The sequence below is a fragment of the Manis javanica genome, chromosome 14 (assembly GCF_040802235.1).
Source record: "Manis javanica isolate MJ-LG chromosome 14, MJ_LKY, whole genome shotgun sequence".
Classification (NCBI taxonomy): domain Eukaryota; kingdom Metazoa; phylum Chordata; class Mammalia; order Pholidota; family Manidae; genus Manis; species Manis javanica.
Genome location: NC_133169.1, coordinates 56,785,955 through 56,800,059, shown reverse-complemented (window position 1 = coordinate 56,800,059; position 14,105 = coordinate 56,785,955). Strand labels below are relative to the sequence as shown.

General features: G+C 37.9%; 1 protein-coding gene across 7 annotated transcripts in view; it reads left to right on the top strand.

Annotated features, from left to right (window-relative positions):
- The window catches only part of PRRC1 (proline rich coiled-coil 1), a 91,117-nt gene that overhangs the window by 58,579 nt on the left and 18,433 nt on the right, over positions 1-14,105 (top strand). For all 7 annotated transcript variants that reach the window (XM_073221649.1, XM_073221650.1, XM_073221648.1 and 4 more), the window contains 3 exons: positions 4,545-4,647; positions 8,105-8,268; positions 13,940-14,043. In XM_073221649.1, the coding sequence (XP_073077750.1) occupies positions 4,545-4,647; positions 8,105-8,268; positions 13,940-14,043 (371 nt within the window). The remainder of the gene's footprint in view (positions 1-4,544; positions 4,648-8,104; positions 8,269-13,939; positions 14,044-14,105) is intronic.

Sequence of the window (14,105 nt, the reverse complement as noted above, 5' to 3'; positions counted from 1 at the left end):
CAGTCACTGTCCATCAGCATAGTAAGATGCTGTAGAATCACTACTTGTCTTCTCTGTGTTGCACAGCCCTCCCCGTGCGCCCTCCACACACACTGTACATGCTAATCGTAATGCCCCCTTTTTTTTCCCCACCCCTATCCCTCCCTTCCCACCCATCCTTCCCAGTCCCTTTCCCTTCGGTAACTGTTAGTCCATTCTTGGGTTCTGTGATTCTGCTGCTGTTTTGTTCCTTCAGTTTTTCTTTGTTTTTATACTCCACATATGAGTGAAATCATTTGGTACTTGTCTTTCTCTGCCTGGCTTATTTCACTGAGCATAATGTCCTCTAGCTCCATCCATGTTGTTGTGAATCGTAGGATTTGTGTTCTTCTTATGGCTGAATAATATTCCATTGTGTATATGTACCACATCTTCTTTATCCATTCATCTACTGATGGACACTTAAGTTGCTTCCATATCTTGGCTATTGTAAATAGTGCTGTGATAAACATAGGGGTGCATCTGTCTTTTTCAAACTGGGCTGCTGTATTCTTAGGGTAAATCCCTAGGAGTGGAATTCCTGGGTCAAATGGTATTTCTATTTTGAGCTTTTTGAGGAACCTCCATACTGCTTTCCACAAAGGTTGAACTGATTTACATTCCCACCAGCAGTATAGGAGGGTTCCCCTTTCTCCACAACCTCGCTAACATTTGTTTTTGTTTGTCTTTTGGATGGTGGTGATCCTTACTGGTGTGAGGTGATATCTCATTATGGTTTTAATTTGCATTTCTCTGATAACTAGCGATGTGGAGCATCTTTTCATCTGTCTGTTGGCCATGTGAATTTCTTCTTTGGAGAACTGTCTGTTCAGTCAGCTCTTCTGCCCATTTTTTAATTGGATTATTTGCTTTTTGTTTGTTGAGGTGTGTGAGCTCTTAATATATTTTGGATGTCAACCCTTTATTGGATATGTGATTTATGAATATGTTCTCCCATACTGTAGGATACCTTTTTGTTCTATTGATGGTGTCCTTGGCTGTACAGAAGCTTTTCAGCTTGATATAGTCCCACTTGTTCATTTTAGCTTTTGTTTGCCTTGCCCCGGGAGATAGGTTCATGAAGTTGCTCATGTTTATGTCCATGAGATTTTTGCCTATGTTTTTTTCTAAGAGTTTTATAGTTTCATGACTTACATTCAGGTCTTTGATCCATTTGGAGTTTACTTTTGTGTATGGGGTTGGACAGTGATCCAGTTTCATTCTCTTACATGTAGCTGTCCAGTTTTGCCAGCACCAGCCATTGAAGAGACGGTCATTTCCCCATTGTATGTCCATGGCTCCTTTATCGTATATTAATTGGCCATATATGTTTGGGTTAATGTCTGGAGTCTCTATTCTGTTCCACTGGTCTGTGGCTCTGTCCTTGTGTCAGTACCATTGTCTTGATTATTGTGGCTTTGTAGTAGAGCTTGGAGTTGGGGAGTGATATCCCCCCCCACTTTATTCTTCCTTCTCAGGATTGCTTTGGCTATTCGGGGTCTTTGGTGGTTCCATATGAATTTTTGCACTATTTGTTCCAGTTCGTTGAAGAATGCTGTTGGTAATTTGATAGGGATTGCATTGAATCTGTATATTGCTTTGGGCAGGATGACTATTTTGACAACATTAATTCTTCCTAGTCAAGAGCATGGGATGAATTTCCATTTGTTAGTGTCCTCTTTAATTTTTCTTAAGAGTGTCTTATAGTTTTCAGTATATAGGTCTTTCACTTCCTTGGTTAGGTTTATTCCTAGGTATTTTATTCTTTTTGATGCCATTGTGAATACAATTGTGTTCCTGATTTCTCTTTCTATTAGTTCATTGTTAGTGTATAGGAAAGCCACAGATTTCTGTGTATTAATTTTGTATCCTGTAACTTTGCTGAATTCCGGTATTAGTTTTAGTAGTTTTGGAGTGGAGTCTTTAGGGTTTTTTATGTACAATGTCATGTCATCTGCAAATAGTGACATTTTAACTTCTTCTTTACCAATCTGGATTCCTTGTACTTTGCTTAGTTTTTTAATTACAAAACTAATGAGAGAATTTTGAAAATACAAAATGTTATATTTTATTCCTAGTACTTTTCTGTAGTTCCTCTCAGTCTTTTGCATGTGCATATCTATATAGATGTACCTCTTCTGCAGGAAAAATCCAGTTGGAGTAGTGACATGAGGATGTTATTTTGAGTTTTTGTTTGTCTTTACCTAGCCATACAGTTATCTTCATAAGCTCTTTTTCATTATGGCTCCTTTGCCTTACATGCCAGTGTAGTTATTTCCTGTATTTTATTTTGCTAATATGCTTTAGCATTCTCTAGTTGTAGTTTTATCAATGAAACTATGATGAGCACTCTTACATACAAATCTTTTTATCTGTGTTTTATCAGGATTAATTCCTGATGAATATTAGAGTGAACATTTTAAAAATAGCTGATACATATTCCTCTCTTGGAAGGTTGTACCAAAATAGACTGTCACAGCATTTTTCACTTGCCAGCACTGATTATTAATACAAAATACAGTATTTTCCATGATAGGCAGAAAACTCCATCTTGCTTTTATTTGCATTTCTTTGTTACTGAATTCGAATATTTTTTCATTTTCATGATTTCTGGCCATTTAGAATTTTTTTCTGTGCAGTCTTTATATATATATTCTTTGTTGCCATTTTGAATTGGGTTTATTTTCTTCAGTTAATGAATTTGTAAGAGTTCTTAATGTGGTAAGAATATTTTACTATATGCTCTCTGTTGTAGTTTTCTCCATTTTTGTCTTATACTTTAAGTTTATCATCTTTTTTTTCATAAAAGCTTCACATTTTCATGAGTTATTCCCATCGGTGTTTCTTTTTCTTTAATGATAAAAACTACCTTTTCCCATCACAATATGTGATGAATGTTTTTCTGTTTGATATAACGTATTTCTATTATCTTCACGGTTTTATTTTTTCGCACTTACTAATTTAATGTAACTGATACTTTATTATATGAAGTAGAAGTCAAATTTAATTTTCTTCCAACCCCTTAATATATTGTTCCAACATCATACTCCAGTTTGATATATCACCATTTGATATATCACCTTTATCTTAGTTACTAAGTTGTGCATTAATGTCAGTTTCTAGGCTCTGTATTCCATTGCTCTGCCTGTCCTTGAAATAGTACCACACTTATTTAATTATTATAATTGTTTATTTATTATACTAGTATTATTGAAAGCCTACTCTGGGCTGAGGTGGGGAGTAGTCATTGATGAATAAGATAAAAACGTTAGTTCCAAGTATGCTTTCTTAAAGATATGTCACAGTTTGATTTTATAAGTATTCTGATTTCTCTTTAGAGTTTTTCTTGATTAGTCTTTTCCACTTACTTTTCTTCATAAATTTGGAATCATTCTGTCAAGTTCCCCCACCCCCCCAAATTCTGCTGAGAGTTTGGCTGCAATTTACTTATATATATATTAAGCATGTTTTTAAATTGGGTAGTCATTAACTGATTTATAGCACTTGAGGTTCCCGTTTCAGAAAGACAACATTTTTCTAAGATTGCTGTATTATGTCCCTCTCTACTTCTTTAAGGTTTTCTTAGTTTGGGACTGTCACTCTATTTTCTTGTTAGGAATGTGTGTCAGTGTGTCAGTCACTAGTTGTGATGCCCAGTTCAACTGTACAGGTCTTGTTAGTGACTCTGCTAACACACAGCATAAGATTGGTTGACAATCTTAAGTATGTGTTATGACTTGTCTTTTTTTTTTTGAGTCACCTTGTTTTAATGGTCAATTAGAAGAGGTGGAATCATGGCCTGTTAGCCAGATGCCACCTTAGGAGGCACTGTCTCTCTCAGTCTCTCAGCATGGGAGAAGTATAGCACAAGAAGGAAATACTCAGACCTGATTCCTTCTGGCTAATAGTGTGGTTTTAAGAATTCGGAGAAATAGGTCTGGCTTAAAAGGGAGAATTTGGGAATGAAAAAAATAGGAAGTAGGAAAAAGAAGAAAATTTACTAGAACATAACAGAATATTTTATAATAAGGTAATAGGTAACTGTTCTGGGGAGTAAAGATGAGAAATATTTTACATTTTTTATTAGGAAACGTGGGTCTATGCAGACATCTCATTACAGTGTTTATTTGGGACCTTAAAGGACAGTTTTGCCTAGTCTTTCATATAAATGAATAAAGAGAAGTGAAGTAAAAATATGTGTATACATAGAAATGAAATTAGTGTCTATTCATACACACATATGTATATACAGTACACATACTTTCCAGGCCAGTGCTGCTCAGAGAGCAATCTGCAGACTGCTGTTGGTCTGTAATGAGGTGAGAGGAATTGAGAGTGAGCATTTTGAAACTTAATAGCAATCTGACCTTGCTGTAACCTTGTTTTTCTCATATCTTACAAAATTACAGGAAGTACATGTGCATTGGGTATACATTAGAAACCTAAAAAAATTTTCTTTCACTATCAGGTGATCATGGTGTACTTTGCTTAGACTGGGTATTTATGTGTCGATTTGTTCTACGCAGGGTGTGGCCGGAAATCCTATGGTGAAATCTGTGCTTGATAAAACAAAACACTCGGTGGAAAGCATGATTACCACCCTGGATCCTGGCATGGCTCCATATATCAGTATGTATTTAAGATAGAGTGAGGTCTGCCATATGTTTTTGACGTGTGGGCTGATTTGTTTTGGTATGAGTAACTCATCTTTTTCTTAGCACACTTCAGTAAACTTCGAAAACACAGAATGAATTTTGGAGGAGTAAAAACAATATGAATTATTAGTATACTTACTGATTTTAATTGTAAATATGGTTACTGTTGCTTTATATGAATTTCACTTTACTCACTGTTGACATTTGAAGTGATGCTTTGTTCATACTTGGTTTGGACAATTGTCCAGTTATCTATTTTAATGAAATGTGTTCATGCTTAACTCAGCGATAATATTGTTAGAGGAAGATAATATCTGATTTACTAGGTTTGTTTTAACTACCTTTGAACTTTGATTACTGAGAATCCTCCAGACAGTTGACATAGACATGCTGTCATTTAATTTCTAATGTACAAATGTAATATGTGAAAAAACATAATTGCTTAGTAGACTTAGTGAGCAGTTATTAGTAATTCTGTTGAAATAATTTAGAAGCAGCTGTATACCAGATACTTGAACAAAGACTTTCAGCAGTGGTACAAAGTCAGTAGCTTTCATGAATCTTGACTATCTAGTCACGTAGTTTATCATCTAGTAAATGTCAAATGGTAAGACCTCAAAATGGGAAGTACCATTTATTAAATGCTTGCTCTGCCAGGTACTAATTCTTATAAGAACTTTGAAAGGTAGGTATTATTTTCCCCAAGTTTTAGATGAGAACCTGTATTCAGAGATTTTGTTATCCTGGGTTATCCTTGGTGGAGCTAGATTGAACCCGTGTTTAGTTTTTTTACACTTAGCCATTTTGCTTCATTGAAGTAGAAAATTGAATCAAAAGTAAATCAGATCAATTTCTCTTTGTATTTGTAACCACCAAAGGATTTAGAAATTGGACCCTACCATATATATTGATTTTATATATTCATAATAATCAAGTTGATATAATTAATGCGTCCTATGTATTCTTTACAAGTTCACGTTTTGAATGAGGGAAAGAAAGGAGTTAGTATTTTTGGAGCTCTTGCTGTATGACTGGGTACTGTGGTAGATTATGAAAGCATTTACCTTATTTAATTATTAAAGCAAGCCCTGTGAGGTGGCAGATATTTTTCTCTGAAGAAACAAGCTCAGACATTTGCCCAAGGTAACTGAGCTAGCAAATTATAACAGCAGGACTCAAAACCAAGACTTTCTCAGATCAGTACCCTGTGTGACATCAAGAAAAAGGCAATAAACCAAGGGATGGAGGGTAGAGAGGGAGAGAAAGAAACACATTGAAATTTCTATTACTAGCAAGTATAACATATAATCTTAATCAGTTAGCTATAAAAAGTCGTAAGAGTGAGTGTGAAAAAGCTGACACCTCCTCCTGACAGGCTTTAAAGGCAAGACCATTCTCACCTAACAAAACCCAAAGTAAAACTTCAATGTTTTTACACAAATATTCTAGAAATCACCATAACAATTTCAGATGTGTCAAGAAATCAACTGCTAGAAATGGATTTTAACACAGTTTAATTAACTTCCTACATTTTTAAAATTTGTTCTCCCTTCATCATTAAAGGTGGCATTAATCACAAAAAGCCTGAAAAGCCTTTTGGGCTGAAGCTTAATGGAGCAGTGCTTAGCTGAGGTCAGGAGATATGTCCCACATGGATACAAAATGAGCAAAAAGTATATGCTTCCTCTTTCCTGTATGACCCACTGCTTTTAGGTGTTAGTAACTTAGGAAATTCTAGTAGAGATGGGATCTGTGGAACATTATATGTCAGTCAGAAAAATGATTGACATCATTTCCCAAGGTTAGGAAAAAGGAGATCCATCATAAAAAAACCAAATATTTGGAAAATATTTGCAACTGTTCTACAAGATACTTAGGAAAAAGCATAGCATTGTTTCTGGGGCAAAATGTTTCACAATACAGACAGGTTCCCTGAAGAATCTCCTTTACCAGTGATAGACATCATGCTATGTCACAAATACGCTGCGCTGAGAACCAGGCCTTTGAATTCAGTATATTGCAAAATGGTTAGATTTAGATTTTAAAAAATAATCAGGCGTATTTGGTCAAATTGCTTTAAATAGTACACAGGTTTTTAAAATAATGAGTTGAAATATTAAATGTGTTAAAGTATTTTTATTTCATATTGCTCTTAGCCTTTTTAACTTTCAAGTTTTATATATATTGGCATTTCAGTTTTCATGTATGCTTGCATGTTTGGATTGGAACAGTAATAGATGTATGACTTACAAATACCCTATGTATTTGTGGTATATGCTCTTTTTAAGAAATTTTTAAATGGGGATGTGTTCTAAATTTGACTTGCATTCAAACTATTCTCTGGATAAAGAGCATTTTCTGGCAGTCCTTGTTCAGTGCAGAGCTTGTATGGAGAGCTCTTTGACAGGTCACTTCCAATCAGTGACAGTGAGCTTCATTTTCATTTGCTGTAAATAAAGCATCCTAAGTCTGTAACTTATACTTCACAAACCAGTATATACGTAATTTGTGATGGCTCCATAGCTGGAGGATTGGAAACACGCATCTACTTGGTGTTAGAAATTTGTGTATAATAGATGTCTGCCTTTATTAACGGGAGAAAAGACATGTTGATTTGCAACCTAAGAATGCAGTAAATGTGTCTATCCAAAGTTTAATCAGAAAAGTGAGAGTTGGTGAAATTAATAGAGCTATATAGTAGAACATTAAACTTTTTGTAGCTGCTATAATGTCATTTCCCCAATTGATACCTGTGGAACACTTTTGAGGAGCTGTTCTTGGATGCTAAAAAGTATTCCATGAACAGCAAGTCCTGGGTTAAAGACGTGATTTTTAATTGTTTGATTTCTCACGATCTTTGTTAGTTTGCGTTGTGAATTTCCAAGGAAGAAACGCACTGTGCAGCATCTCCCGAGCTTACTTGACCACAGAACCCTGTACTTAGGGGAGCTACTAATATATTCTAGAGCAGTATTTCATAGAATGCAGAAAAATGTTGCACTCAAACAATACTCAGAACCCTTGCAAGGTATGTACCACCTTCTGCTTGCAAATAACACTCCCTCAGGTAATGCATTAAATTCTCATTGTTAAAACTCAGGATAAGTTAGTTGTTCAGGCTAAGCACTTGTTGGAATAAGATGCAATTAGATTAGAGGGTAAAAATGTGTGAACACATTAGATGGTGTAGGGAAAAAAGCAGTGCAGAGTCTGAGAGACCTAAGTCTGAGCCTGGCAACATCACTAAGTAGCTGTGCGACCTGGGGCAAGACCTTATCAGCCTGTTTCCTCAGCCAGTAAAAAAGTTAATAGTTTGTATTTTCCATCATTTTGTAAGGTTAGTGGTAATTAATAATAAAATGCATATGGTAGAAATTATGAGAATTTCACTATTTAAATTTGGAAATGAAACTTTCTTGTGGTCTTTGTAGAATCTGGAGGTGAACTGGATATTGTAGTAACCTCAAATAAAGAAGTAAAAGTTGCTGCCATCCGGGATGCCTTCCAGGAGGTCTTTGGCCTAGCTGTGGTGGTCGGAGAAGCTGGACAGTCCAACATTGCCCCACAGCCAGTGGGCTATGCAGCTGGATTGAAAGTGGGTAATAGTAACTGGCACTTGATTTTTTTCATAATTTTGATACTCCTATGATCTGTGTGGAGCTAATGAGTTTTTGCATACTGAAATATTGATTAGCTTGGTTTTTAAGTGGACATCTTGGTAGTGTTATAAAGACAGAGTGGGGTTTAATTTAAAGGAACCTAAGGTAGTTTTTGATTATTGGGGAAGGGGAAGAAACATGCAGAGAGCACAAAAAGAGATCTTAACCAATGTTAGCTTTTTAGTCAATTACTGAAATTGTAACATGCCTCAAATCGTGAAACTTAAGCTTTTTATTATTGGCACTATTAATACTTTACACTTAAGAATACTTAAGTATCTCTTCATGGTTTATGGGACTCATCTTTTGTGAAGTTTCTAGAGTAGAACCGAGTTTCTAGAAGCAGGTTGTAGATTGACCGTGCAAGTCTCCCATTTCCCTTGTACATGGTAAGGGAACTCAGCACTTACCCAAAAAGCTTTTCTTAGCTTGCTTTCTTTGATTCTTTCTCTGTCTTTTTAACTCCCTTGTCTTAAAGACCGCACTACCTGGCACCTTATGGGCACAGGGCCTGTATACCCAGAGTTTGCTAAGATCCCACCAGAATATAGGGACCTGTTGGGTCTTACTACCAGGAATAATCCACTCATCCAAAGAAGACATTGACGAGTCTTACTACCAGGAATAATCCACTCATCCAAAGAAGACATTGACTTAGATATTCATTGTGGGGGAAGAGGAGCTTGTGGTTGAGTCCATAGGTAATCCCTACCTAATAGGGGCAGATGGTAGAAGGACTTACTTTGAAGAGAAATTTTATAAAATTGCCAAAATTCACACCACCACCACCAGTGAAGGTCACACACTTTGTCCTTTGGCCTCTTAGCAGTAAAGAACTTGTACGTCTGCATAAAACCACCCCTGTTCCCAGTGTAGCAGAGCTGGGCGCTGGGGCTCACTCGGTGTTGAAGTTCCATAATCTGCCCTCTTTGACCATCAGCGCACAAACCTGCAAGATCATATTAACACCTTGTCAGCTTACCAGCAGCTCTCCCAGCTTAAAAATGAACGAAAGGAACAGTAACAGTTTTTTTAACCTTAATTCCCTCATCACGTACCACCTAATTTTTTGCTTCTTTGGCATCAGAACTCTCCCCAAGACTTGCCAACGCTTCATCTCTAATCCTTCCCTTCATAGTCTCCAGCCCGCATCCAGCTCCGGCTCTCACTGTCCATTCCCCGGAGAGGACATGTTCCACATCTCATCTCATTGGGACAGTGGCTGCTCGGCCTCCCCTCCCTGGGCCGGTGGGTACACCGGGCTGCGGGGTCCCTGCTGCACGGCTTGCTCCTGCCTGGCTGCTTTGGCCCGTTCCTCCCCTTCTCCCCGCCTTCCAATGTCTCCTCTTCATCCCCACTCCCTGCCTTAGTGACCTTGTGCTGCCCCATGGCCCTAAAGGGTGTCTGTGTGCTGGCAGGTTCCCTCTCATGTAAACTGGGTTTATTGAAAAGTGGCCTTTCACCACCTTTGCTTGAATGTCTCAAACTTAGTACATCTAGTACTCTGCCCCTCTTCCCTCGCAGCCTTCTCCATCTCAGCGGCGGTGGCGCCATGCTTGCGTTTCCTCGGGTGAGAAGCCTTGGAGTCCCCTTGGCATCTCTCCTCACCCATCTGCATGTCATCAAGAAATCCTGTTAGCTTTACCTTCAAAATATATCCAGCCTTTGACTGCTGGCCACTGTTTCCGCTGCTGACTTGGAGCCGCCACAGTGTCTTGCTGGGATGTTGCAGTCACCTCCCAAGGAGTCATCTGGCTTCTAGCCCTGTAGCGCGTGGGGTTGTTCATGGTTTTTCAGCACCTTATGCTTCACTCAGTGTACCGCCCAGATCCCTCACAGTGGCCTCCACAGCCCCACACGACCTGGCCGGTCTGGCCTCTGTGTCTTCACTGCCTCACTTCCTAGTCCTGCCCCCTGCTCTCCACGCCAGCTGCATGGGCCTCCTTACAGTTCTTTATACTTGGCTGGCGTGGTGCTCTCCCCTGAGGGCTTGTCTCCGGGACACTCTTCCTCCCACGTCTGCTTGCTTGGCTCCCTGACCTCCCTTGTCTGCCCTTGGATCCTGCCTCTGCCGCGCAGTGTCGCAGCTGCCCGTTTGGTACTGCCATCTACTCCCCTCCACGGCACTCCTGATGGGGCTTACCCTCTTCTGTTTTTTTCTCTAGCCATCAGCACCTTCTGATATACTGTATCATTTACTGTTGTGCTATTGTTACTTGTTTCAATGCTTTGTTTCCCCCTAGAATTTAAGTTCCACAGGAGCAGGGAACTCCTTTTTGTTCACAGTTGGGAACTTTTCATGTAATGCTTGTGTTCTTTAAAATGTTATCCAGCAGTTGTAAGAAGATGTCTTGGTATAAAATGCTGAACAGCAGAATTCAGAATGCCAGGGTAAACTTATTTAATAATTGATTTTCTCAAGTAAGCAATACAGTTAATAATTGATTTTCTCACGTAAGCAATACAGTAAAGAAAACATCTTCACTGTGGGATCTGTTAGGGATTTCGATGTAACACCTTATCAATCTGAGGATAGAAATAGAAGTTTTTCCCTTAAAGAATTCTAGCTACTGCCCACCTGTTCGAATGGCTTGTTGGTACCTTTACAGTCAGACAGTCAAACTGGGCATAAGTACCTCTGGGAATACCCAGACATTTTGTAGGGTCTCAGTGGGCCCAGCTATTTTTAAGGAACTCATCTTCTGCTTCCTCAACTTCTGTGCGTGCTCTCTCCTGAGGTTTTTCTGCCTGAATTCATGCCTGTATTTGAGACAGCATGCTTTTTTTCAAAAACAGTACAGGAAACTAATGAGAAGAAAAATATGTAGAATCCTGTACTATTAAAATTTCAACCCAGATTTTTTTCCTCCCCATCAGATCTTATTTGAATTGAAGTGACCAGCTTTTTTGAACTAAACTTCAAGTATGTGAAACTTTAAAAGGAAGAAATTAGCCATAATTAAAGTTAAGAAGTTTCTAAACTTCTCCTATGCTAAGTGTCAGTTTTTTGAAAAGCCAGTCATAGGACTGTAGCTGTATAGCTTATATTCAACAATGATGTGGTTAACATCCACATGAATTTATGAAGAGGTATGGAATTTTGATAATCTAAACCTGGTTGCTTCGTATAAGCTCTTAGAGTATGGTGTTAAGTTCTCGGGGCCTTTCTGCATCTTACTTCAGTTCTGAGGTAATTCCTTCCACGTGGTCTCTAAACTACCCAGTTCTTGATCCCCCCACACTGCTGAGGAGGTCAGAATTCCACTCTGAAAACACTGGTAGGGACTCCTACCGAGCGTCTGTATTTGTGACTCCAAAAGATGCCACATGTAATTAAGGTTGTGTTCAGAGCAGAGGAGAGGCCACCTGCCCTTCTCTTCATTTTCTTCTGCAGTCCACAGACAAAAAGGATGGAATTTGTCTTCCTAGCTTTTCCTAGCTGTTACAGGTGTCAGTTGATTTCAGTTAATATTTTGCAAACCCTTTGAAGTTTGAAGCCCTGTGCTATAGGATAGCAAAATGAACAATTTCTGTTTCCCAGAAGCATAAAATCAAGGAATATTTTGTGGTAGTGCATAGCTGAGACATCACCTTCAAAGAGAGTGAATCTGAGCATGCCACTCATCTAGTAGTAAGTTTATATATATATACTTTTTTTATTATTAAAGTATCATTGATACATCATCTTATGAAGGTTTCACATGAGCAATATTGTGGTTACTAGATTCCCCCCCTATTATCAGGTCCCCACCATATACCCCATTACAGTCACTGTGCATCAGCGTAGTAAGATGCTATAGAGTCACCATTTGTCTTCTCTTCTCTGTGCTATACTACCTTCCCTGTGCCCCCCCGTATTATGTGTGCTAATCATAATACCCCTCAGTCCCCTTCTCCCACCCTCTCCCACCCCTTTTGGTAACCATTAGTCCCTTTTTGAGTCTGCTGCTGTTTCATTCCTTCAGTTTTTAATTTGTTGTTATACTCCACAGGTGAGTGAAATCATTTGGTACTTGCCTTTCTCTGCTTGGCTTATTTCACTGAGCATAATACCCTCTAGCTCCATCCATGTTGTTGCAAATGGTAGGATTTGTTTTTTTCTTAAGGCTGAATAATATTCCATTGTGTATATGTACCACATCTTCTTTATCCATTCATCTGCATATGGACACTTAGGTTGCTTCCATTTCATGGCTATGGTAAATGGTGCTGTGATAAATGGGGTACATATGTTTTTTTGAATCTGTGGTCTTGTTTTCTTCAGAAAACAGATCTTTTCTTCACAGATTGAAGAAGACATATGCACTCCTAAGGTAATATTTATTTAAACTACTTATAATCACAAATTAGCCGTAACTACCTCTTGGGAGGAGGATTTTGTCAAGTTTACATGGTCCAGTATAAAGTTAAGTTCATCATACCTATTACATTTTCTTTTAGATTGAATAGCTGCCTCCTCATTCAGTCTTACTAGATTTGGTGGTGGTATATCTATCGTTTACATTCTTACTGTTAGCAATATAGGCCTGCAGAAGCCTGTTAATTTCCCTTGGTTGGTTTTTCATGTAGTAAATTCTTAGTGGATGCCTGTTAGGTTAGGCACTGTGCTAGGTACTAGCATTAGGAGAGTAACCAAAACTACACCATCTTGATTTTAGTGTGGTTAATATCATTTCTGCTCTCATTATTTATCTGTATAAACTAATGTTTTAGGTCGGTTTAACTGTTCTTACACGCCTGTCACTTCCTCTTCTTTATTTCACCTGTCTCTGAAATAAATTCAGGCATCTCTAGCGTGTCCTAGCTTTTTAAATTTTCATTAGAATAAGAATTGATATAATAAAAATGGGTATGTTATTCATGGCTAGTTTTATTCAGAACTAGGAAGGGTTTTATTTTGCTTTTTGAACATATTCTCATCACATTGATCATTCATGATTACTGTTTATGAAGTGATTCAGATAAAAGTAGTAAACACCAACCTTGTCCTCATTGATCCAACTTTTAGTTTTTTATAAGATATATATTGAATTCATAATTATGTGTTATTTGTATAGTGTTCCCAGCTCCTCAATTTTATTGCATAAATGGTAGTAATTTTACTGAATAAGCTATGGTGTAATGCATACATTCGCAGTTATTAAAAAATGTCACTTGATCATGTTTTAAGGCTGTATCTAAAGAGAATCAGAAGAAAGAAAAAAAATATATTTACTGTTGGTATGATTGCCTACATAGAAAATTCAAGAGAGAGTCAGCTAAAAGATTTTTAGTAAGATGCCCCCTTGCCAGATCAACATTTAAACGTACATAGTTTCCTTATATTCATAGCAACTATGAGAACATGGAAAAATAATCCATTTCACAGTAGCAGCCAAAGTAGCCACACATACAGGAATGGTTTGGGGTGTGCACTGCAACCTTTAGTGCCGTGGGGAACATGGTAGGACTTCTCACTTTTTACTCTAGACTTGCATGTTGTTTGAATGTGTAGAATGAGTATATATGTGTTTGTGTATAAATGTATGTGTATTAGGGAATCAACAGTTAGTGTATTTAATGCTGAATAATTTGAAGTGGCTTGTGACCTACACTGTTGTTATGCAGGGGGCCCAGGAACGGATAGATAGCTTGCGTCGGACTGGAGTGATCCATGAAAAGCAGACTGCTGTGTCAGTAGAAAACTTCATTGCAGAATTGCTACCTGACAAGTAAGAAGCTGGTTTGATTTTTTTTATGACTTAGTTAAAATTCTTTCTTTTGATGAGAACTT